The sequence below is a fragment of the Diabrotica virgifera genome, chromosome 2 (assembly GCF_917563875.1).
Source record: "Diabrotica virgifera virgifera chromosome 2, PGI_DIABVI_V3a".
In the NCBI taxonomy this organism is placed as follows: domain Eukaryota; kingdom Metazoa; phylum Arthropoda; class Insecta; order Coleoptera; family Chrysomelidae; genus Diabrotica; species Diabrotica virgifera.
In genome coordinates, this window is record NC_065444.1 from 130,521,141 (window position 1) to 130,548,625 (window position 27,485).

Below are 27,485 nucleotides of genomic sequence, written 5' to 3' on the forward strand. Positions count from 1 at the left end.
ATCTTTCTATCCCCTCTTTTTTTAAATATTTAGATATGTAAATTATTGGTGATTGGTGATTTTATTGTGGTATCCAAATGACCCTTTAAGTGAATGCATTCATGTATGAATGATGTAGGTATCTATTAGTGCCGTCAGTGAGGGTATTTGGCTCCGAATTCCATCCTACTGCATCAATTTACTTGATATTTTCACTGTAAGTAGGGAATAGCTCAAGAAAAAGTCTACCCTATATCCTATGGCGCTTTTAACTTAGGGGTGGAATTTTTTTTTATCAAATTAACACCGGAAGTGACCTGAGAACCTAATTCTAAGCAAAAACTGTTTTATAAATTTTTTTGAAAACTTAATACTTTTTGAGTTATTCGTGGTTAAAAATTTGCCATTTTCATTGAAAAATGACACTTTTCGGAGACTGTTTTTTGGGAATACCATAAAAATTGTGCATCTAACGAAAAAAACTATATAAAACATTTTTGTAGTTTATGAAAAATCAGAGAGATTCATTTTTTCATAAATCTTCTAGTTTTAATAAAAAAAAAGAGATGGTAGGTGAAAAAAGATTTTTTTTGGTGCATGCTCAAATCGGTGTATTCAACTTAAAATAACAGAGAAATGGTCGATTTTAGGGGTATAAAGCTACGAATACCTTTTGTAGCGCTTGAAAAGACCTTTAAAACGAGAACTGTTAAATGTCGGTTACATTCAAACTAAGCGAGATATGGTGCAAAAAAACTTATGACTAATGTATTTTAAGGAAAAATGAGTATAAAATAAGAAATAGTATATATAAATATAGAAAAAAAAAAGTGTATTTAACCCCTCATCCACCAGAATTTAAATGCATCGTTTTCCTTCTACAATAGCTTCTACTATAGTATTATTTCTATATTCAAAAAGTTGGACGGGTTTAAAATGAATGGTTTTTGAAAAGAATAAGATCAAATTATAGAGTACACTTTTAAATTTCCTTAAAAATCTTCCTTTTTCTCCATGTAATTCGAAAATGATAAGAGATACGTAAAAACATACCTTACAAAAATGTAGATTTTCTTTTAGATAACAATTTTATTTTTTTTTTCATTACTATATCTCATTATCATTTTCGATTTACATTAAGAAAAAGGAAGATTTTTAAAAAAGTTTAAAAATGCTCTCTATAATTTGATCTTATTTTTTTCAAAAACCATACATTTTAAACCCGTCCAACTTGTTGAACATAGAAATAACACTATAGTAAAAGGTATTGTAGAAGCAAAACGATGCATTTAAATATGGTGGATGAGGGGTTAAAATATATATACTTCGCATTTTATCTTAAAATAAATTAGTCATCCTTTTTTGTTGCACCATATCTCGCTTAGTTTGAATGTAATCGAAATTTAACATTGCGGTCGTTTTAAAGGTCTTTTCAGGCAGTACTTACAAAAGATATTGATAGCATTATACCCTTAAAATCCACCATTTTTCTGTTAAGTTGAACACACCAATTTGGGCATGCACAAAAAAATGTCTTTTCACCTACCATATCTCTTTTTATGTTATCACTAGAAGACTTATGAAGGAACGAATCTCTTTGATTTTTCATAAGCTACAAAAATGTTTTATATAGTTTTTTTCGATAGATGCATAATTTTTAAGGTATTCGCAAAAAACCGTCCGAAAAGGCGGCATTTTTCAATGAAAATGGCAAATTTTTAACCACGAATAACCTAAAAGGATTGAGTTTAAAAAAATTATAGAACAGTGCGTCCGCTGCCTTTGCGGTGCTGCCGACGGCCCAATAATCCCTAAATTTACAACTTCTGTCCTTTTTGAATGAATAGTGTTAAGAAAATGCAATTTGTTTTCTAGAAATGAATGCCCACTTATATTGCATTGATGGATGTACTATGTACTTAAATGTTATTCGATTTCAATTTTTATATACAACTATTTTTTGTATAGTATTTTTGCCGCCCTCTCATAATTTGCCGCCCTAGGCAACTGCCTATATTGCCTAATGGATAAAGCAGCCCTGGGTTACCTACTGAGAAATACGATTCTCGAATCTCGATATGATTACCGGTACCCAAATACAAAAGTAACAAAAGTAATCATAGTAATCAAAGTAACGAATACTGTAAATGATTACTTTATACGAAAGTAACGATTTGTAACGAATACTCGAAAGTAACTATAATCAACATCACTACATCTCAACCATATATACCCCTAACTTCACGCTTCACGCCTAAGTTTTATACCAGCCAACTGTAGAATTCAAATATTTGAATTGACCAATGAAGTAAAACGAATTGACACTACTGTCTAAGGAGACTGCGCAATACAACTAAAAACCATAAAACTGACATATAACATAACCCTTCAACTATTCAAGTTCAAACAAACTTCAACTTACAAAATTTGTTTACATTTTAAAGAAAACGTCTTCAGTCTTCATCTTCGTTGCTTCATCTTCAATAACAAAATACAATACGATTTAAATATAATTCTAAGTATGTGTATATTATGGGAGACAAATTTATTAACTCAAATCATATAGAAAAACTAGGTAAGTACAAACAACAATATTATCGCAATAATAATTAAAAAACTGCTTATATTCACCACTTTTTATTTTTGCATGCATATATCATCGCTTATGTGTTTCTTGGCCAAAAGTGCAAGATTGCTGTCTAGCCGGGACAGCGCATTGTGTTTTGTTTTTATTCTCTGGATAAACTGTGTACTAGTTCCCTTCATTTTCTTCTATTTTTGCTCTCTTTTTAACTTCACCCCATCTTAGTCCAATTTTTTAGTGTTCTCTCGTCATTGTTCGTTTCAGCTGTTGTCTGGTCTTCCTCTCTTTCTTTTCCCCTCTAGTTGGTATTGCTTGTCTTGCTATAGTCCCTCTAATATACTTACTGTTGCTGCACGCCATTATCTACATCGGAGATCTAAGTCGACATTGTTGCCCAACTACAAAAAATTCTTGAATTCATTTTAAATCAAATATATCACATAATTATTGCCAAGTGGATATTTTGATATATCACAACAAAACAAATTAATATTCAATATAAATACAGGGTGTCCCGAAAAGAATGGTCATAAATTATACCACACATTCTGGGGTCAAAAATAGTTCGGTTGAACTTAACTTACCTTAGTACAAATGTGCTCATAAAAAAAGTTACAGCCCTTTGAAGTTACAAAATGAAAATCGATTTTTTTCAATATGTCGAAAACTCTCAAAGATTTTTTATTGAAAACGGGCATGTATCATTCTTATGACAGGCCCACCTTAAAACCAAATTATAGTGAAATTTTTCCACCCCATAAAAAATTTATGGGGATTTTGTTCCCTTGAACCCCCCCAAACTTTTGTGTACGTTCCAATTAATTCATTATTGTGGTACCATTAGTTGAACACAACGTTTTTAAAACTTTTTTGCCTCTTAGGATTTTTTGGATAAGCCAGTTTTTATCGAGATGCGGCTACTTTTTTACTAAATTTACATAAAAAATTTATGGGGGTTTTGTTCCTTTAAACCCCCCAAATGTTTGTGTACGTTCCAATTAAACTATTCTTGTGGTACCATTAGTTAAACACAGTGTTTTTAAAACTTTTTTGTCTCTTAGTCTTTTTTTGATAAGTCAACTTTTATCGAGATGTGGCTTCTTTTTCAAAATATACCAAAAAATTTAAGTTATAAATAAATTTTCAGATTATTAACAGGTGTCTATAATCATACTTAACCATATACAAATAGGTGGTGGATTCGACAAATATTCAAAATATCTCGATAAACACTGCCTTATGAAAAAAGTACTAAGAGGCAAAAAAGTTTTAAAAATATTGTGTTTAACTAATGGTGCCACAATAATAATTTAAATGGAACATACATAAAAGTTTGGGGGGGTTTAAGGGAACCAAACCCCCATAAAATTTTTATGGGGTACACAAATTTCACTATAATTTTTTTTTAAGATTCTGCTACCATAAAGATTCCTCATGTCCATTTTCAATAAAAAACCTCTAGAAGTTTTCGATATATTAAAAAAAATCCATTTTCATTTTGTAACTTTAAAGGGCTGTAACTTTTTTTGTGTGCACTATTGTATATAGGTAAGTGAGGTTTAATCAACCTATTTTTGACCCCAGAATCTGTGGTATAATTTATGACCAATCTTTTCGGGACACCCTGTATATAAAAACTTTAGAAATAGAAAACAAGAATTAAGTTATAATCTTACGTTAAATTAAATAATAAAAACAGTAAAAATTTAAAAGAAATACTTATACGCTCTGAGCTTCGCTGGTGTCGATCCTAGTGGATTACTATTCAACTTTCACCGGTAATTTTTAAATTTATTATTTAATTGTTATCGCTTAATATTTACAACGCTAAAAAGTAATTAAATTGTAATAGATTTTTTAAAGATTTTGCTAATCATTTTGACGTTCTATTGATGAAATATTAATTTTTTACTTCGGCTACTTTCACATATATCGTGTAGATGGCGCTAATATTAATTTATAATTACAATACGGAACATTAAAAAACGTAAATTCAGTATTTAAAACGTAAGTATATTTAAGGTAAAAATATATACCGCAGCTTTGGCGAGCTAATATTTTTTATAATTAATGTTTTTAATTTTAATTTTAAATTAATCACTTTGACATTTGTGTCAAATTTCCGGTAAACGTTTACAGACTTGTCACTACTGGCGCTCGCGATTTTATCAATATCCCCTCTACGTACAAGCTCATAGCGTATAGTAAAGAATAAAAACAAATTTGAAGTGTCATCACCGCAACTGTCAAATAAATGTTAGCAATTTATGCCAAAATATCACCTTCATTCGATTACAGTTACAGTGTGTTCCAAACAAATGTGCTTCATAAAAACGCTTTATAATCCATTTATACAAATTAAATGAAACATATTATTGTGTATTTCTTTAAGTTAACATTAATAGAAATCTTCAAATATTATTTCTACATTTTTCTTACAGATTTGTTTAAAAAGTTTGCAGTTTTTTAATTATATTTTCGTCTTGTTCGATGTTTCTGCTCCGTAGAGAGTAGTATACTTTTAATGCAACTATTAAGTTTAATATCAAATCATCATCGTATAACAGTATTGCCTTCTCTTTCAAAAATCTTGGAAAAAATTATGTACAATAGACTGTATACTCATGTTTCAAAAACTTTAATGGAAGAACAACATGGTTTCATAAACAAAAAATCAACTCAAACAACTCTGTGCATTTTCAGTCACTATATTGCTTCATCCATAAATAATTCTCAAGTTGATGTTATCTTTACTGATTTAGCAAAAGCCTTTGATAGAGTAAATCATTCAGTACTATTAAAAAAACTGAGGTCATATGCACTTTCTGACAAGCTTATAAAATTTTTTGAATCTTACCTTACCAACCGTACTAATGTAGTCAAATTTGGGAACTGCTACTCAGACAGTTTTATGACCTGGTCAGGTGTACCGCAAGGTTCCATCCTTGGGCCTTTACTTTTTGTTATGTTCATAAATGACATCACAGATTATATAAAATTTGCCAAGTTTCTTCTATTTGCAGACGATTTAAAATTATTTCTTACAATAAAAAACGAACAGGACTGTATTAATTTACAACAAGATATTCGAGGTATATCCACATTCTGTAAAAATAATGATTTGAACTTAAATGAGTCAAAATGTAAACTATTGACTTTTTCTAGAAAGCGAGAAATCATAAGAACAGATTATTTTATTAACGAAGTAAAACTTGAAAGGTTAACAAAAATCAGAGATCTAGGGGTGTTATTCACTAGCAACTTCTCCTTCAATGAGCACATTCTCAAACTAATGATTGCTATAGACAGTTAGGCTTTATCCTAAGATACATATCCTACAGTTAAGCTTTTTAATGCATATGTGAGGTCAAAACTCGAATATTGTTGTACCATATGGAGTCCCTCCACCATATCACATGGTGATATGATAGAGAGGATTCAGAAGAAATTTTTGAGGTCTTTATATCTGAGGAAATTTGGGATTTATCCTTTTAAGGTTTCCTATAACTTGCAGAGAATGCTTTTTAACACTGTGTTATTGAGCGAAAGACGTAGAAATGCTCAAATCATTTTCATATTTAATATAGTTTACCAAATCATAGATTCTCCTACGACTCTTTCATTTATAAATTTTAATGTACCAGACCAAAGACTTAGATGTAGACACACTTTATTTAAAATAACTACAGAATATGCAAACTCCCCCATGGCAAACTGCTTAATGGCAATGAACGATTTTATCGTGAGTGAAGACCTTGACCTATATAATATGAAAAAGAGTAGTATGCTACATAAACTGTGATACCCTTATTTATTGTTTTAACATGTATTTGTTTTATTGTATTGTATAAATTATTGTATGTTCTTATTACCTTGTATTGACCAACTGTGCATTTATAATTGGCATCATTGCTGTAAATGAGCAGTATAAATAAATAAAGAAATAAATAAATTAAAGATTTTAATTTTTGTTGTTTCCGATATTTTGTTTGTTTGCCAAATTCTGTTTAAAGTGTTGAGTGCATGTTGCGCCTCTGTTCTGTATATCCTTTTTACACCCCGCTCCTTCCATGACTGATCCCAGATATGTGAACTTGTCTACTTCTTCTACTTTTTTACCATTTATCATTATTTTATTATTTGGATGGTTATTATTTTTTAAATGTTTGGTTTTCTCTGTGTTTATTCGGAGTCCAATTGTGTCGGAGTACTGTGATAATCTGTCAATTTTTGCTTGCATATTTTATGATTTCGGTATTCACTTATCAGGCAGATATCATCTGTAAATTTGAGATCTTCTAACTGTTTGAATAGGTTCCATCTGATGCCTGTTTGATTATCAATTACTTTTTTCATTACCAAATCTGTCATAATAAGGAATAGGGTAGGGGATAGTACACAACCCTGTTTGACTTCACTTTCTATGGATATTTCTTCTGTTACTTCACCTGAATGTTCCAGTTTGGCTTTGTATCCTTCTTAGAAGAGTTTAATAAAGTTTATGATTTTTAGTGGTATTCCATATAATCTTAAGATTTTCCACATCTGTACATTATTTACATGGTCAAATGTATACATCTATATATATATATATATATATATATATATATATATATATATATATATATATATATATATATCAAACAGATGAAATAGAGAATGTGGAAAAATCCCCTTACGAACAATTCACACATCCACCATTTCGGGTTGGGAAAAATTTTTCGAATAGAATCTGTTTGATTTCGTACGAGTGGTCGTCAAACCATTAACCTTGGATCCTTTGATCACTGAGTGTGTTTCAAGGATCTACATCTCATGTTTTTATATATATATATATATATATATATATATATATATATATATATATATATATATATATATATATCTTTATTCCATTCATTTGTTTGTTCCAAGCTAATTCTAAGGGTGCAAATGTGGTCAATGGTGGAACGTTTGGCACAGAAGCCTGCTTGGTTGCTTCTTAGTTTTTATCTAATTCAGGCTTCAATCTTTCTAATATGATTTTGGTCAGCACTTTGAATGTGGAGCTTAGTAGTGTTATTGCATGCCAATTGTTGTATCTACTCAGGTTTCCTTTTTTGGGTATTTTTATAATCAACCCCTCCTTCCACTCCTTTGGTAATTCTTCGTCCGTTCATATTTTCTTCAAAAGTGTATGAAGCATTTCTACTGATTGCTCGGTGTCTGCTTTTATTAGGTCAATAGGTATATTGTCGACTTTGCCATTTTTTAGAAGTTTTAGGGTGTTTCCAATTTGTTCCCTTGCAATTTCTCCAATATTCACTTAAAGCTCTGGTGATTCTACTTCATCTTCTATGATTTGAGATATTTCATGTTTAGCATATATTATCTCTTCAAAGTATTCCTTCCATCTTTGTATTATTTTTTTTTCATTTTTTATTCTGTTTCCTTGTTTATCCTTTACTTCTCATATATTTCGTTGTACTTTTCCTGTTATGTTTTGTATGATTGTATATTGTGTTCATAACTCATTTTATTTCACTGCTTTCTCTTCACATTTATATACTTTCTTTTATCTTTTCTGGCTTGTTTTTTTTTACTTCTGCATTTTTTGCCTTGTATTTCCTTTCAAGTGCCCTCCCTTCTTCGGATCCTCTTGTAGAATTTCTTCTTTGATTTGTTTTCTTTCTTCTATCAGTAGTAGAGTATCTCTAGTTATTCATTTTTTATTTTGTCTTTTTAATCCGATTATTTCTTGTGCTGTATCACCTCCATCATCATTACTTCTTTAAAATCCTTCCATGTTTGTTCGGATGACTCTCCAGTTTGTTGTGATACTGTTTGTTTTATATTCAATTTCATTTATATTCAATATTATTATGTGGTCTATTTGCTTCTTGTTTCTCCCTCCTGGTGATTTCCAAAGATAATAATTTCATAGTTGTTTTTAATTCCTGTCTTATCTTTGCTCTTGAAAAAGTGTACAGAAGTCTTAATCTGTTTGTTTTACTTTTACCAAATGTTTGTTCTGTGTTATAACAAATAGATTATTTTATGATAATTATTTGAACACCCTCAACTCATATAAAACAAATAATTTAAAACAATTGTTTCTAAAAACGTATGATCAATAACATAAATAAAAACTGTAATTATGGATTTATAATTTTTAAACACTAACTGAAAATTTAATAATTCGTTTTTGAAACACGAAAGCAAGTATTGGTCTATTGAAGGGAATATTCCTCAAAGCTATCTACCAGTGAACTATTGTTGGTATCAAATTAGTTATCATTGTTAGTTAGCATATCTTTTCAGTATTTTTCTGTCCTTTATATTGATCTAATTTCTTTTTTTCTGTAATTAAGCTATCTCCGTCTTTGAGTGCTGTCTCAATTAATGGAGGTAAATGATTACTCTAGCAAAACTTTCCCCATTATCTGCTAATTATGTATTTGTTACATCTGTAATTATTTGATCAACTTTAGATCAACTTTTAAGAATGGAGGCATGTGCAGAATTCCAATTTTCCTTTCTCTTCACCCCATATGTTAACAGTTACTGTCTCATTTTCTCATATTTTAACAATCAGAATATGTTATAGATTGAGTAATGTTTAAATTCACATTGGTTGCCCGATCAAGTTTAACATCGTAACCACTAGACCATTTCGGCTATAATACTTAAGTGGATTATAATTTTGGAGCTCAATAACTTCTAAATGGTATAACCGATTTTTATCAATAAACACGTGTTTGAAAGATATTGACAACTAGTATCTGATGCACTCAAGGTCAAATATAGTATCTAAAGGTATTATAGGATTTAATGAGCTTGAAAAACCGTTTTTTCATATGAAATGGATTTGATCATACTTGGTGATTTGACCAGTATTATACTTGGCTTATGGGTGGTCGAAAGTCACAAACTACACTGGTTCTGAATCGGCCCGAGCCTCTCTTGAAACAGAAAAAAAACCCAGTTCGGTGTAACTTTTCCATACACATACCCACACAGCCACAAATATTTACTCCTTTTTAAAGAAATTGAGTCAAATTTCTAAGCGCTGTGACTCTTGAGTGGTATAACCGATTTCCAAAATTAGACCTGCATTCCAAAGGTATTGAACAATACTATCGGAAGCCTCATAGGTTGGAATTCAATTTTTGAAATTTTTGGGAGTTTTGGCTTTGGGGATGAGCCCGAAAAACAGAAACCAAATAAAAAGGGCCGTAAAACCCACACCCTTGGAACAAAATGGATGGTTGACATATGGAATTGGCCCTAAAGATGAGATTTTGCCCACTTTTCAATTCAATCACATAGGCAGAATTGAAAACTTTGAGTATTATAGTGTCGTCGTATGTAGGGGAGGTTTGCGCCACTAGCGAGATCTGCTGTTCTCTGGGATAAAATGAGCTAATGTAGTTGCCAATGTTCTTGTAGATACTGAAGAAGAAGATAGATTAGCTATGAGACCTATATTTATTCCATTTTATTCTTACCTCCATAAGTATTTAGGATTCATTTAAAAATAGTTTTATAAGCATTTTAAAAATGATTTTTTTAAATTTTTTGTGTAAAGCTTATGTGATGAATTTTATTTAATTTTTAGGACACAAAATTCAAGAAATCAGAGAAAGAGCCCTTAAGAATATTATTTCAAAACTAGACAATGGAGTTGTATTCGACAATGACTTGGCCAGATGTAAGGAATTGCTTAATAAGTTGCTTAAATGGTTCTTACTTGAACCTAGTAGTCAAGAAGAAACGGTTTTAGTGTTACTTAAACGCATTTTAGAGGTAATTAAAGCAACTTTCGGTGCTATTGAGCACCTAATTGTTGTAGTTATGTAGAGATCACACAAAATATAGCGGTGGTGTTGCTTGTTCTTTAAATACAGACTAAAAATTAAAGGAATAACAGAAAGCACCGATATAACTTAATTAACCGATTTTATTGCCACAATTTTAAATGCCGATTTTGTCAAAATTTCATAATTTGGTGGAGTAAATTAGCCTGCGGTTGGACCAATTACAAACAAGCATTACAAAGTGGTAAATTTGAATCACTCCTCCTAGTTGAAAACGAGATATAGATCTTTCTGTTGTGTCTTATGTAAATACAAGTATTTATGTGTATACAGTAGAACCCCGATTATACGTGCTCGTCGGGACCGAAGGGTGGCACGGATAATTGAAAAGCACGGATAATCCGAACATGTATTTCTTATGTATAATACATGTACGTACCTACCATAAAAAATAACAGAAAAAAATAAATCTTTCATTATGAGTCTCTCTTTCGTCATATAGTTTCCGTCAAGTGATTTACGATGACGCTATTTTGATAAAACCTCAAAAACGCAACTTGAGTAATAGAAAATCATAACACGGATAATACGCAGCACGGATAATCCGCACCCGGATAATCAGGGTTCTACTGTATGTCGATATTTGTTAAACAACTATGCATACTTGTGCTAAAATATTAAAAAAACTGTTTAAAAGCACTTTCAGTATATTTAAGTGTTTAATTTCAATAAAAAATATTAAAAGACACTAAGCATCAAAATTAACGCACCGCCTTAAAAATGGGACATTTTTATGTCTCGTATTTCCTAAACCTGTTGTCCGATTTGAGTGATTTTTTTAGTACATCTATTATAGCTTTATTCTTCAAGAATATCGATGTAATAACATTATTGTTAAACAGGTAAGTGTCATTGTATTCCCGGTGTAACAATAATAGTGTGTTTTTTCCTCAAAGTTTGGAACACCCTGTGGAATATTGTAGCGTATATAAAATATTGAAATTAAAACTCAACTGTAGCCTTAGGCTTTCTTAACATTATGCTTTTTGATTCATTCGCTTATGTTGGATAATAAAAAAGTTAGGTACTTTAACAACTAGCAACGGTCTTCATCAATACAGGGTGTTTCTAAATAAGTGCGACAAACTTTAAGGAGTAATTCTGCATGAAAAAATAAAGACTGTTTGCTTTATAAACATATGTCCGCAAATGCTTCGTTTCCGAGATACGGGATGTTGAATTTTTTCTTACAAACTGACGATTCATTTATTGCTCTTAAACCAGTTGAGGTATGAAGAGCAAACAGTGGCGATCGACAGGTAGCAACAAACGCGTTCCAAGATTGCGGCTCTAATTTTGAATATTTTGTCGAGATATTTGGCACACATATTCGTAATATAATAAAGAATGGCGGTACAGAGCCCAATTTCAGAAATATGTTAGTATGTGGAAATTACTCTCTAACTAAATAAAATATTGAAAAAGGAGCCTGTACCGCCATTAAGAAAGACAAAAAAATACACTTTCTTCAAATAAACTTTTTTATCCCGTGCCTAGATTTTGTGTCACGTTGAAACTACTAAAAATCGATTTTTTTATAACAAGAAATCGAACGTCACTGACTTGGCAACATTTCGCGCCTATGTGTATAAAAATTATTATTTTTGATAGTATAAACGTCACTGTCAGTGTCGAATTACCGACGCACTGTTGCCTCACTTTTGAAAGTTCGCAGAACTTTCGCAATCTTGGACCGCGTTTGTTGCTACCTGTTGATCGCTACTGTGTGCTCTTAAAGTTTGTCGCACTTATTTAGAAACACCTTGTAATGATGAAGAACGTTGCTAGTTGTTAAAGTACCCAACTTTTTTATTATCCAACATAAGCGAATGAATCAAAAAGCATAATGTTAAGAAAGCCTAAGGCTACAGTTGAGTTTATTTATTTATTTATTTATTTATTATACGGGATAACCCCATTAACAGAAAAATTACAGTTAAATATTAATACATTTCCAAAAGGTAATAATAAATTCAATGTGTTAAATATGACTTAATTAATCTAAAAAATAGAGAATTAGAAAAGTATAAAAACACTGAAAAATTTCATATGTCACAAAAATTAATACATAACATAAGTATTGACTACAAAAAAATATACAACATACAAACATAACACTTAAGAGTATAAAAATAACATCACAAAGCAAGAGATCTTTTTAATTGATTTAGAGTTATATTAAATAAATCAAGTTCGTAATTATTTAACAATCCCATATACCTATCAAGTGGGTTGTGAACGCCATACAATGTTCTATGGAAAGGTATTTTAAACATATTATGGTAACGGAGAGCTTGATAAGGAACATTAAAATTAATCTGACTTAAAAGATTGGGAGAATCTATAAGTCCATTTATGATCCTAAAAATGAAAACAGCACCTGCTATGTCACGGCGTACCTTAAGTGGAGGTAGGGACAACTGTTGTTCAAGAAAAGAATAATCGTGATTGACAATGATAGTTTGTGTATAGTAAGCACATGATCTCAAGAATCTATGTTGTATTCTCTCGATAGTATCAATATGAGTCTGGAAATAGGGTGACCAAACCACAGAACTGTACTCCAAGAGGGACCTTACTAAGCTACAGTAAACAAGCCTAGTAGATTCAATAGAGAAGAATTTGCAATTTCTTGTAACAAATCCCAAAAGTTTAGCTGCCTTCACAGATACAGCATTTATATGCTCCACAAAAGAAAGCTTCTCATCCAAAACAACACCCAAATCCCTAACGGAAGATACATATTCAAGTGGCTGATTATTAATGATGTAATCTGTTTCAATTCTACTGACTTTCCGAAAGAAGCTTATAAAACAGCATTTCCTGTCATTCAAGAAAAGTTTGTTTCGAACACACCACTCCTGCAGTCTATCAAGATCCTCCTGCAACAACGCCTGGTCCAACAAACCATCCACTGGTCTCCAGAATTTCAGATCATCAGCTAGCATTAAGCATTTACTATTCAAAAAGCAATTATTTATATCATTAACAAAGATGATAAATAGAAGCGGAGAAGTATGGCCACCCTGAGCAACTCCGGAGCTTACTGTAATAATGTCAGATAAATAGCTACCAATCTTCACTCGTTGAGTACGCCCCGATGAGGAGTTCTTAATCCACTCGACAAAGTTAACATCAAAACCCACAGACACCAGCTTTTCCAAGAGTATCTGGTGATCAACACGATCAAACGCTTTCGAAAAATCCGTGTATATGGCATCTATCTGTTTACGATCCTCCATTTGACACAATAAGTCAGACTGATACTCGACCAAGTTCGTCGCAGCAGATCTTTTTATGCGAAAGCCATGCTGCGAATCGGAAATTAATCCGTTACACAACCAAGAAAGCTGCTTGGCCACCAGGCTGTCAAAAAGCTTGGGTATTGCAGACTGAATGCATATGCTGCGATAATTTTCAATGTTATCCTTTTGCCCATTTTTATATACAGGTATAACGTAGCTCTCCTTCCAAGCAGCCGGAAACATAGATGTCGCTAAAGACCTGTTAAACAGTAAATGCAAAGGTATGACTAGAGTACAGACACACTTTTTCAAAAGATAATTAGGCACACCATCAGGACCAGCTGACAGCTTATTGGGAAGATCACTTATACTGTCAAAAATTTCAATTATGGATATCGCAGCAGGTCTAATACATGTACTTACATTGCTACCCTCAGGGTAGCAGGGCACCCGGAGCTGACCATTATTAGGCAAGTAAACAGTTTGAAAGAACTTCTTAAATAAATTTGCTATATCTTGACCGTTAGATGCTGATTGGTCTAAATAAAATAAAGAGCTCGGTAAGCTATGAGTAGATCGCTTGTCATTAATGAACTTCCAAAATGATTTAGGGTTATTTTTTAAGCTAATGTCTACTCCACCCATATAGCCACTAAAGCATGTATCAGACAAACGCTTACACTCAGCCCTAAGGCGAGAAAACCTAACATGTTCAGCATCAGACTGACTTCTCATGTACATAGAGTGGGCACTTTTTTTTCTCCTGCGTTAAATTCCTGAGTTCGTGGGAAAACCATTTAGGGAAGGTAGATGTTCTGAATCTTTTTAATGGTACAAACAATGCTATCCCCGTCAACAGAACATCATAGAACAAACCCACAGAATTATCAACACCCTCAACCAGACAGTTCTGCCAATCTATGGATGCAAGGAAGTTATTGAGTTCAGCGTAGTTTCCATTTACAAAATCATAAAAAAATTCAACATATTTTAAATTTTTTGAATCAGTTAAATCTAAGTTTAAAAAACACTCATAACCCACATGGTGTTGGCTAGGGTCTACCAAAGGATCTTTAATTTGGCTAGGGTCTACCAAAGGAGTTTTAATTTCAATATTTTATATACGCCAGAATATTCCACACGGTGTTCCAAACTTTGAGGAAAAAACATAGGTACTATCATTGTTACATCTGGTATACAATGACACTTATCTGTTTAGCAACATTATTATTACATCGATATTCTTGAAGAATAAAGCTATAACAGATTAAAAAAATCACTAAAATCGGACAACAGGTTTAGGAAATACAAGACATCAAAAATGTCCCATTTTTAAGGTGGTGCGTTAATTTTGATGCTTAGTGTAGTTTTATTTTAGTCAGAACATGGAAAAGTTTTAATAGATCATATAGGAAAAGAAGCTATCCTCAACGAGTTACAACAAATTAACACATATCTGGAACCAAAATTTACACCATTATTAAAAGAAATTATCAGTCTAGTTAATAGTTTTGACGACCATGTTGTACCCCCTTTGGAATGTGATATACCTTTAAGCTATAGAAGTACTACAAGTGCAGAAAATGATGGACTTACTGCAAATTTGGGTACTACAGCTACTGCTCAAGAGGGATTTTTACATAAGGAATCTTCTGCTGAACAACAAACAGCGTAAGTTTTGAAGTTTAATTTTAATACAAAGGACCCCACAGAAACCTTATGGGAAATGGCTCTCTGTCACATGCTCTGACACTTTGGGTTCTGGTAGTCCTTGATGTGTAGAACAAAAGACTCAAAGGGTGCGTTGCTCCAAAAAATCATGGTTTTAAGATATAAGCCCCTGAAGTTATAGGTACAGTGAGGACGTTTGAGTTGGAATAAATTCATTTTCTCGAGAACGGGTGACTCTGGAGATAAATTACGAATCAGGTCGATTTTTATTTTTAAATTATAATTTTTTGGCATGTATATCATACTAGTAACGTCATCCATCTTGCAATGAAAAGCAATGTTTATTTTTCAAATTATCATTTTTTCTGTTTTCTAACAGCAGTAAAATGTATTTCGAATTAAATAAATTATGTACATTCTTCTTTTTGTCTCAACTAATTTCATTTAAAAAAATTTTGGGCACCCTGTATAACTAATTATGTTAATATTTATATCAGTGAATAGAGAATTGAATAACTTTTCAAATGAGTTGTCACACCACCCCTATCCTTATTTACAAAGTCATCGATTGCGTCATCACGCCCAGATGGATGACGTCACTAGTATGATATATATGCCAAAAAATTATAATTTAATAATAAAAATCTACCTGATTCGTAATTTATCTCCAGAGTCGCCCATTCTCGAGAAAATGAATTTATTTCAACTCAAACGTCCTCACTGTCAGAGGCTTATATCTTGAAACCATGATTTTTTGGAGCTACGCGCCCAGTGAGTCTTTTGTTCCACACATCAAGGACTACCAGAACCCAAAGTTTCAGAGCATTTGACAGAGACCCATTTCCCATAAGGTTTCTGCGGGTCCAATTTACGATTTTAAGATCTTAATGCGTTTTAGCAAAAATTATATGAAAATTGACAATTTTTGAATAATAAGTAAGACTAGCAAAATATTTGTTAATATTAACTTATTTGAGTTTTCAAATCCCCGTCAGATTTTTCTATATTTCTACATTCTTCTTCATCGATTGAACACTAAGTTTTAAAAACAGTTTAATAACAATGTATTTACTATAATAATTAATATAATTTACATTACTAGATTATATTATTTATTTTAAGACATAGTTTTAAAAGTTTATCCTGATGCTCGTTCGTTAAATTGATAAACGTATTGTAATTTCAATTGTAAGTGTAATAAAAGTTAGTTTCCACGTTAAGAGGATCAGTACGTATTTTCGGCTGCAATGCTATTCAAATGGGGATTCATTTTTTTCGAATCCTGAGAAAACTAATAAGTATTTTTGAAGAATTTAAACGCAGAATGAAAAATTACGTTATTAGCGAGGGCCGAAAGTCCTTGAGAACTTCTATACCTAATGTTTATTTTAATAAGTTACAGGGGTGAAAAACTAAGAGAAAATTTAGTGTGATTTTTAATTTCAAATATCTCATTAAAAATAAACTTTTTATTTATTCTAAGGGACTTTCGGCCCTCGGTAATAATTTAGTCTTTCATTCTGCGTTTAAATTTTTCAAAAATATTTATTGGTTTTTTCAGGATTCGAAAAAAATGAACACAATGTCCGTGGTAATATTTTCCAAATCTATCTTTGTCTTACAACGCACTCAGTCGAATAGAATATTGTCAGCATATTGTCAGTCAGACAGTGACAATCAGTGACAATTTTAAATGAAAAATTACGTTATGAGCGAGGGCCGAAAGTCCCTGAGAACTTCTATAATGTTTATTTTAATAAGTTACAGCGGTGAAAAACTAAGAGAAAATTTAGTGTTATTTTTAATTTCAAATATCTCATTCAAAGTAAACTTTTTTATTTATTCTAAGGGACTTTCGGCCCTCGGTAATAATATAGTCTTTCATTCTGCGTTTAGATTTTTCAAAAATATTTATTGGTTTTTTCAGGATTCGAAGAAAATGAACACAATGTCCGTGGTAATATTTTCCAAATCTATCTTTGTCATACAACGCACTCAGCCGAATAGAATATTGTCAGGATAATGTCAGTCAGACACTCACAATTAGTGACAATTTTAAATATTTAACATGAATCGGGAATATTTTGAGTTGTTGATTTAATAATATTGATATATAGTGTATTTGATAAATAATTGATTTAAGACGTGAACTTTATAAAAATTATTTATTGTGTATTATTTATGGAAGATAGAAGCAGAGAATACATCAAGATATATTCTGTGATCCAAGTATTTTGTTGTTAAAGATGTTCAAAATTGTAAGCGTTCCATAGTAACAATATATTATTAAAAAATCACTTTAACACTTTTCCTTTTTTCTCGATTGAGTATTAGTTTTTGTTGTAGGTACATATAAACTACTACAATCACTGAATACATAGTTAGTGAAAAAATTATCATATTTATTAACTGAATTAATAATTTGCAATTATACAAAAAATAACAGTTATCCAAGAACATTCAAAAGCCATCTCTTTAAGTTAGTTATGACATTGTCGAGTAGAATGACATTCTAGTAATTATTTACATATCCATACCAGTGTGAATTTTACTACACGTAATTTGCCATGTTAAGACAGAAAAGGTAGGGATAGCCGTAGAATATTTGCGAATTATGTACCCATGGCCTTAACAGAAATAGACAGAATAATTCAATTTTGGTTACGAATTGCACCGTTACGAATTTGTATAGTTACGAACTATCGCCGTTACGAGTTGTCCGTTATCATTTGTGCGGTTAAGAACTGTCGCGTTACGAGATGTCTGGTCACGTTTTTATATTGTTCGTAAAAACGCATGAAACCTATTATGGGCGAAAATAATAAAATAACGCAGAATATAAGTACAACATTTGATCTCAAATCATAATTTATATTTATGTGTTAAATATTTAAAATGGTCATATTCTTATCTAATATTTTTCTAGGGCCGGAAAAATAACAGAATCTAGTCTTACAACTCCATATGATGATCGTACTTACAGAATAAAAGACAATTTAGATTGTGAAGCAGTAGTCCTCCCAAACATATATTTCGAATGGCAGCCACTCATAGAATCTGACAGACACGTTTTAAATTCCGTGGAAAGTTCTTTGTTAAATCCCCCACAACCTTCCTCGCTTCTTCATTCGTGTGAATTTTTTCGAGATGTATTATTACACGATTTTCCAGCAGAAATATTTCTTCAGAGACCAAGAATAATTTTGGTAAGTTAAAGTATGTATTCATGTGCGCACGAAAGAAGTTATATTTTTTTAATTTAAATTTGAAAAATTAAATGCTCAGTTTTCCTGAAACTGTCTTGATAGTGAATTAACGTCAGTTGTTGATAAATTGATATCAAACCATACTCAAATTTTATTTTGAACCATCTTATTTCATTCATAAAATAAAATTAATTTGCTATCAAATGATATTTTATAATAAGTTATATTTTATTATTAATTTAAGATTTAGTCCAATCTTGCGACATCTATGCGAAAGATTCCAAACTAAAAAGAAAAAATCTGTGAAGCATTAGTGTTGCTGATCTCATAAAATATTTGTAGTTTTTGATCAAAGCTGTATTATAAATGTTATCAGAATCAGAAGTGATAAAAATATACTATAACACAGGGGTCACCAATTGGCGGACCGCGGTTCGCATCCGTACCATGGACTAGTTTTTTGCGGACCGCCATTAAAAATCTAGAATATAATGTTTGGCAATTTTGAAAATGTTTGGCCAATAAATTGTGTACTATCTTTGGCTCAACTTATGTTGCGAAGCCGCTTTATCAAGAATGAACTTTATTAAAAATCGAGATTTTTACACTCAGCTAACAGATGGTTATCTCAACTCCCTAATGAGAATCAGTTACACTAAACTCACTCCAAACTTCAGACAGGTTGTAAATAATAAAAAAAATATCATTTTTCTCATTGATAATTTAATTTTGTATAGAGTTTTTCCCTTATTGTATAACGATCGGATGGACAAGAGGTCATGAAGGCTGAACCAGAAGGATCAGGACGATATTATCCTTAGATGGAATAAGGAGTGACCGAAGATGGAAAGGTCCAATCGTTCACATTGACGAAACAAAGGCCACGTTGCTCAGTGGGAAGAGATGTGGGCGCGGTTCTTTGGGTTGGGCTTCTGTTACAATGAAAGATGTTAAATGAATAAATAATGATATGCGAATAGAGCTAATGAAACGACGATAGACAAAAGATAAATAGATAACATTAACTGATGGTTTGACTCATGGACTCTAAGAAAACGTAAATACTGAATACACAAACGAAAATATTGGGCGCCTGGAGTTTTGACCGCTAAACTCTCAAAGGAAAAATTAACGAAATATAACACAACAATAGTAACACTGCTACGACAACATAACAATCTTCTAGTCTTGAGCTCTAAACAATAATTAAATAAAATTCAACATCGTACACTTTAATAAAACATTTATTAAAATACTCAATGAAATATCTTAATACTCACATAATATATGCAAATGAAGCGTAAAAACGTCAACCACCAAAATAAAAATTACACAATAATCATTTAAAAATGGTTAACAAATTGCATATAAATTGGTGTATTCACCAACACAATAAAACCAACAAAACACGAAATGTAAAATGTAAGTGAACGAATTTAACCATTATTAACTCAAAAAAATGAACTGAAGTTACTCAGAAAAATAAAAAAAAATCGATACTCTAAATAAAATCTAGAAATCTTACCGTTCACTTACAACAAAAAAGAAAGCTCTTTGTTTATATATATACAGTAGAACGTCGATAATCCGGACGTTAAAAATCCGGACCGTCAATAATCCGGATTTGTATCCAGCAAAAATATCTGATTATTTTAAAACGAATTAAGGAATTATCTGCGAAAAAAGGAACCACTACCGCAGTTGAAAAACCTATTTTTTTATAGTGTCTGATGTTTTTACTGTACACATTGTGCTATTATATAAATTACAATACAGTGTTTGAACATAAAAAAGTGTTTTGATTAATTTCACCTCTAGAACCTTTACTGCATAAGAGAACATATAAAATTTTAAAATGCTTGTTGTACTTAAATGTGTATACTGGCCTTTTTTAAGGTAATTTTGATAATCCGGATAATTTGATAATCCGGATGGGGTGCGGTCCCAATTAATCCGGATTATTGACGTTCTACTGTATACATATCTAATAATACTCAATAACACTCTAATAATACACGGAAAAATATCTACATAATGTAAATGTTTATAGTTTAAATGATCACCCATTTAAAAATTAAAAAATAATCAATAATGACATAAACTTCATACTAAAAGTACTTTTCAGAATGTCACCACAAACTGAGCGAAAACTTTAGGTCATTGAACTTATTTCACGGAAGAACACAAAAAGGTCCTTGCCCTGGACATGCCAAAGGCGTCTCTACTACCTTCTTGAATAAGTAAAAGATGAGTGACTTACTAAAACAGCTGTCAGAGGGTAGGATGGCCCTTTGTAAGCCGGCAGGCTCTTAGGGTGTGAAAGATGGCCAGGAAGAAATTCGACTTTAGGCACAGTCGAAAGAATAACAGTAACAGTGTTGATATAATAGTAGCTGGACAACATAATGCATAGGTGGAAGGTGGACCCTTTAAAAAATAGAAAAACGCAACTGTATTGGAGGCATTTATAAAAGATTGTTTTTTTTAACTTACCGACACAAGTCGGGTCTACCAAACCTATAGCCACTGGAAATCACATGACTGCACTTTATCAAAACTCAACTCACAAATGTTGCCGAATTTTAATAATTTGTGCTTTTTATGAAAGCTAAGCGTCGTTTTGGGTAGAGTGGGGTTTTCCAGCCAAAGGGAAACTGTGTGAAATATTTGAAAACGGATTTGTTAACACTCGAAAAGGGCTTAGCAAACCTAATACTTAAAATGAGTTATGGCTCGAGGGTGAAGCATTAACGACTTAGTTTACCTAAAAGCATATTAAATCCTCACATTTTACGTGAGAACGCAGCTATCGATAGCGACACATGTGTTTCTAAGAAAAACACGCCGATAGAGACTAAAATCTACTCATCTAAGCCAAAAGCCGTGAAGGTTTGGGGGACCGAATTAAAATCTACGCTGGGAAAACTTAAACGTTACAATTGTTATACATACTTATTATATTAATTTTGAATTTAAGTAAACTGTAATATAAAATTGTCATGTGCGTTTTTTGTAATCATTTCCTATTTACAATATGTTAAGTGGGAGTACATTTCAGCTGTGCATTTAATTAAAATAGTTTTCAGATTTAATAAGTTTGCAACCAACATGCAACAGCTTGCATTGAAACTAATGTAGAAAAGATAACATATTAATTACCATTTTATATATATTTTATATTATGATTATTTATTTTAAATTTCTGTTACAATGACTGGATTAAAGAAAGTTAATAACTATGTACAAAACTGAAGATGTCTAAAAACTTAGGAAATATGTACGTCATTAAGATTCAAAATATAAATTCCTAACTTTTAAAATATTCTCAGTAATAATTTACAATGCTGCTGTGTTTAAAATATAGGTACTGATAATAACATCAAAAAAATACACAATTAATTTATATTTTCTTTACAGAAAATTTAAAAATTTTCTGATTCGGTTTCTTTGCGGATTCGCAATATCGAGGACAAAAATAATAATTTAAACATAGCTTCAAAAATACTTATTTTCGCATTTTTCAGATTTTAAATAGCTTGGAACTCGAAATCTATAAATTTTGAGAAAATGACAGAAGATCCTTTTTGTTTAAGATGACCCAAAAAATGCTAAACCATATTTTCGGGGGCAAAAAGGTGATGTTTTTAATTTATTAAACAATTTCCGCTCAAAAATTTCGCGGCACCCTTCTGATATGTTTATAGGGGATATTTTTTAACAAGAATCCGCAAAGAAACCGAATCCTAACAACCAGACACAGGTAGCATTAAATCCGGACCCCGGAAGTGTCATAGAGTATTGGTATATACAGAGTATTGATAAATATACTCTGTATATTGATAATACTCTGTATATTTATCAGTATACTCTGTATATTTATCAATATACTCTGTATATTTATCAATACTCTGTATATTTATCAATCAACGGTATAACTTCAATAAATGAGTAAATATTCTATTTTTGAATTTTAAATTAATTGTGAATGTTGAATATAAGATGGCGATTTGACATACGAGGTTTATTAAAAAATAGATCACTTTGCTAATTTCGCGGGATATGTAGGTACATTGAATTTAAAATTTTTACTTTTTTGTTATGTTGGTATATATTAGGCGTCAACGCCCTTCGGTAGGGATCTATGGAGGGGTATCACCATGCTATCCCTTGCCGTACCGCTCCTCCATAGTTATTGAAAAAAAAAATGAAACTGTATTAAACTTCAGGTGAAAAATAAAATGTTGTCTGGCTCACTTAAAATCTTACTTACTGTCCACCAAAACAATGTGTAAGTGGTGCATGCTCTTCACCAAAACCCAAGACCGGGAAGATCTTAATATTAATGTCTGCCCTGGACACTGCTAAACATAAGCACCGGTGAAAACGTATACCTTCAACGTCTTCATTGAAGCACCTCCATTATGCCTCAGTCAATATATTCTCCTCCTGTGAATTTTTCTGTTTTCCGAAACCGAAAAAAAAATGAAATGGCGGTGATTTGATAATGTTGGGGTGATTAAGGCTGCATTGCTAGAAGAGCTAAATGCCATATCAAAGGTAGACAACAGAAGTGTTTCGAGGTTTAAAAATTTAAAGAAGTGTCATAAGTAAGTGAACAGCCTTTGAAGATCAGAACTATGTGGAAGAGTTATCAGGATCACCAACCGGTGGATAGTTTAGAGAAGGGTCTCTCAGGATGTCAATTGCTCCCCGGGTCAGAACTCAAACTTCACACTATACACTATTCCAAGAAAGATAATCCGATAACACTCCAGTACTAGTCGGAGAGATAGAAGCGGATTTTGTGCGTGATAAGTAATATGGAAAAACTATACGGGGATATGTTGAATTAGTTGTGTACATGACTTTCCCCAACGGCCGGAAACCAGAGTGGGGGACGAGGGTAGTTATAAGGGGTCAAAGTCGCGGTTTTTATTATTTTTTTTTGTGACGCTCATGATGTACCAATATTTGGGAATATTGTGAGATAGATTTTTAGTATGTTTTTATATAAAAAACAGTTGTTTTAGAACTCTTTAGCGATCTATTAGTATAATATTTATGGATTACCGTCAAAGGCCGATATGATCAACAAAAAAAGATGTATTTGTTGGTATTTTTAGTGACTTTCTTGGGTGAGACTGTGTCTTTTTAGTTTACTCCTCTTGGTTTAAAAATGAAGCTTAATAAGACCAGTTCTAACAAGAGGAAATAGAGGAAGACTTTATTATAGAGGAATAAAAGAGCAAGGTTTCTGATGCAGGCATTACAACTTTGAGTTGTATAGTAGTTTTGGGGAACCTGACGTTACAAAATTGATTATGGTAGCACGTCTTAGATGGAAGGTGTAACTGACGAGGGTCAATGGGACAACTTGCCAGAGGAATACCGAAACTTAGGTATCAAGACAACCTAGAGGACGATTTAATATCTATTGGTTAGAGCATGAAGAATAGTTGCTAGAGACAGGGGCCAATGGTGGATTGCTGTGACGAAGGCTTTGTATATTTTTCTGAGACTTGTTTCAAGCATTGATCATTATCCCATTCATTATTCATTCCAGTATGAGCGGAAATAATGTTGTAATGTATTAGAGTACTCACCTCAATTGTTTTAATAATTTTTCAGACGATTGTTATACTAGATCAATGCTCATATGGCTGTTTATTATAAAAAATTCAAAGATGTGCCATAGTGCGTGCACACTAGATACCTACTTGTTTCATAGCCATCTTAATTTCGATACTCTATATTTTGGCAAAGACCGCCAAAGATGACTTCAAATTTTAATTTTATACCCAATAAATACATACACATAACGGAGTATTGAAGGATTCAATAAAATTCTTGATTGATAATTCTATCGTTTGACCTCAAATTTGACATGGTGGGACCTCAAATTCAATAGGATTCTTTATTGAACCAAGAAGAACGTATGTACGAGGGTTCAAGGCTGTAGGAATTTTCTTCAAGAGTTATCGTATAGACAGACGGACAGACAGTGACACAATATCAAGAAGGACCTGAAGAAGCATCTAGAATGGACAGTAATCTTTTTAATATTGCAAGATGCGATTGATTAAATGTAATTTATTATGTAATTATTACAATATGTAATTTAATGTTGTCTTAATTTAATATTTTTTTATAGGAATTTTTTTCTTTGCTGAATTGTGGATCATCTAGAATTACAAATTCCGTACTTTCATGCTTATGTGATTTGACAACAGAATTGCAAGTACGAATCAATCATTATAATGACGTATCATTACAAAATTTTAAATTGAAGGTAAGTTACTATATATTTGTAAATAAATGATATAAAAAACAAATGTAACAAATGAAAACCAAGAGGTGATGTTGGGTGCATTTCTCAATATGAAACAAGCTGTAGGTGGATAGACTGCATGCTGAGGAGTCGTGTGATATACGCAACGTAGCTGGGTGATACAACAGTATCAGAACAGGTAGCCAGAAGCTGCCCGCAGGGACAAGTATCTCCTGTTTTGTAGAGTCTGGTCAACGATGAACTGATAGCCAGGCCTCAGCAACGACAAGCATCATGCTATCAGCTATGCAGATGACCTAGTCATCTCAGCCCATGGAAAATTTAATGGCACGGTCAGAGACAGAATGCAAACAGTATACTTACGGGTCTAAAACTGTGGTAGTGGTGGAAATTTAAACATTTCTATTCGTTTTCAACTTAATAAAATAATATTGAATTAAAAACTTTATTGGGGCCATTTTTTGGTTACACCTCCGTGGCTTCTAAAAAGGCAAGCCAATCGGATGCTGGAGCTAGGAAGATGAGGGAATTCTATAATTTGCAATTCACGTCCCATCTGCGCAGCGCGGAAAATGCCAACGAAAATGGAACCCTACATACTCAGACAGGAGTAATACTAATAAAAATAAAAATTAATAAGCATTTTCATCTCATTGCAAGAGGAAGCCAAAGCCGTCTTATATTTCAGTTCGTTTAGTTTAGAGAGCGCAACAAGCACTCTTACCGAACGGTTTCAAAACTCGTTAATTTTTCCTCAGATAATGCATATATGTTGCTATCTCTAAACCAAACTGAAATAATCCAGATGACTAACCTGGTTTTGCAACTAACGAAATGGTCTAGGTGTCATAGTGTCATAGCTAGATACAAGTCATAGTTTTCAACTTAATAAAATATAAAATAATATGAAATTAAAAACTTTATTGGGACCATTTTCTGGTTACACCTCTGTGGCTTCTAAAAATGCAAGCCAATCGGATGCTGGAGCTAAGAAGATGAGGGAATTCTATAATTTGCAATATACGCCCCATCTGTCCGGCGCGGAGCGCGGAAAAATGACATAAAGACATATTATGCTTTACACTAGAGGCTTTACTAAAGACATTTTTAAACTATCTTTTCTAAGAAATATTATATGGCCGGAGCGAATTTAACTGTGACCTTTTTCTGAAGGCTATTAAAATCTGACCACCGCACAGTGGGGCAGGAGAGCTAAAAAGTTGGCATAAAATGAAAATACTAAATGCAGTATGTTCTGTCGCATTCATTTTAATTAAATAGTACACAATCCTGCGTATGATTTGGCATCATTTTTTTCCCATTAAATCCCCCTCCACCAGTTGCGACGCGTCGCAAAGGGCACATGGTCCCGTGTTAACAATGTGTAGGCCGCGATAACGTGATTCGACTTACGTTTGATCCACTTATTTCAAGTGAAAAGTTAATTTACTAGTAAAATTGGCTACGGATATTTGATCTTCAGGAAAGTGACAATATTATTACAGATGTGATATAATAATTAAGTAAATATAGTCTATTATAATATATTGTATAAAATTACCTGTACAAAATATCAAAATATGCATTTTTCAAAAATAGCAAGTGATTTGTTAGTGTTCCCAGACTGATCCAACTTTAATTTTGTTTTATTTTCAAAGCTTGAGTATTATTCTTTAAAAAGTCATTTTAACTTTTTGCTCATATTTGCTCCTTTTTTCATAATTTTATTTTTTGTGAGGTTATGTTGACCTAATTAAATTGAATAACACTATATTCTAATTTTTCGTTATTTGCATAATTCAAGCATAATAATTCAAGAAAGTGTAGTAGATGCAAAACAAATTAAGATGTATTCCACTTTTTGTTGATTAGTAGTGATCCATTGATCATAAGCAAAAGAAACATAAAAAGAAAGAAATTAGAACACCTGCCAGTGGAAGCACTGCATATTAGTGCATAATATATATTATGTTCAAATCTCCGAATGTGCAAGATGTTGACGTCACATCTGATGATTCTGATGATGATCTGTAGTTTAAGTTTTTCAATATTTTACCTACAAAATGTTATGTTATTCTTATAAATATGCGGTAAATGGTTTTAAAGAACAATTTGGTTAAGCAATTTTTCAAAAATAATGTTAACACAATTGTTTTGAGATATAAATAATATTAGATAATAATAAATAAATAAGATATAAAATAAAAATGACTAAACTTCAAGTATCATTTAAATCAAAATCGGTAGTAACTACGGACATTCAGCTTTGAAAATTTTGAGCAAAACATTTTTTGAACAAGCCATCCTTCAAGGGAAAATATTTGTAAAGCGAGGCTCAGGAAGAAGCCTGTAGAAGACAAAAAATTGTTTATTTAAACGAAATAAAAATATACTTCTTTCACAACATATATTGGCAACAACAGTGCCATAGTTTCTTTAAGACATTACAAATGTTTGAAAAGAAAACAATATTTATTTTTATTAAATTCACCATTTCACCCATACATAAGGGTGAAAGGGCGAAGGCACTTGGGGTGAAATAGTGAACTTACTACTCCTGCTTTTTGCCACATATATCACACATGAATTCATATTTTGAACAGTCTTCGTGCAGTCAAAGTTGGCAGTTAATACATTTGATCCAATCCACGTTCT

The 27,485-nt window shown here is 31.9% G+C and overlaps 1 protein-coding gene across 1 annotated transcript in view; it reads left to right on the plus strand.

Annotated features, from left to right (window-relative positions):
* Positions 1–2,357: 2,357 nt before the first annotated feature.
* Positions 2,358–27,485, plus strand: part of LOC114327520 (rotatin) — a 247,415-nt gene continuing 222,287 nt past the window's right edge. The window contains exons 1-5 of the mRNA XM_050643983.1: positions 2,358–2,554; positions 10,161–10,348; positions 15,043–15,335; positions 18,262–18,541; positions 24,693–24,830. Coding sequence (XP_050499940.1) covers positions 2,512–2,554; positions 10,161–10,348; positions 15,043–15,335; positions 18,262–18,541; positions 24,693–24,830 — 942 coding nt within the window. The 5' untranslated portion in view covers positions 2,358–2,511. The remainder of the gene's footprint in view (positions 2,555–10,160; positions 10,349–15,042; positions 15,336–18,261; positions 18,542–24,692; positions 24,831–27,485) is intronic.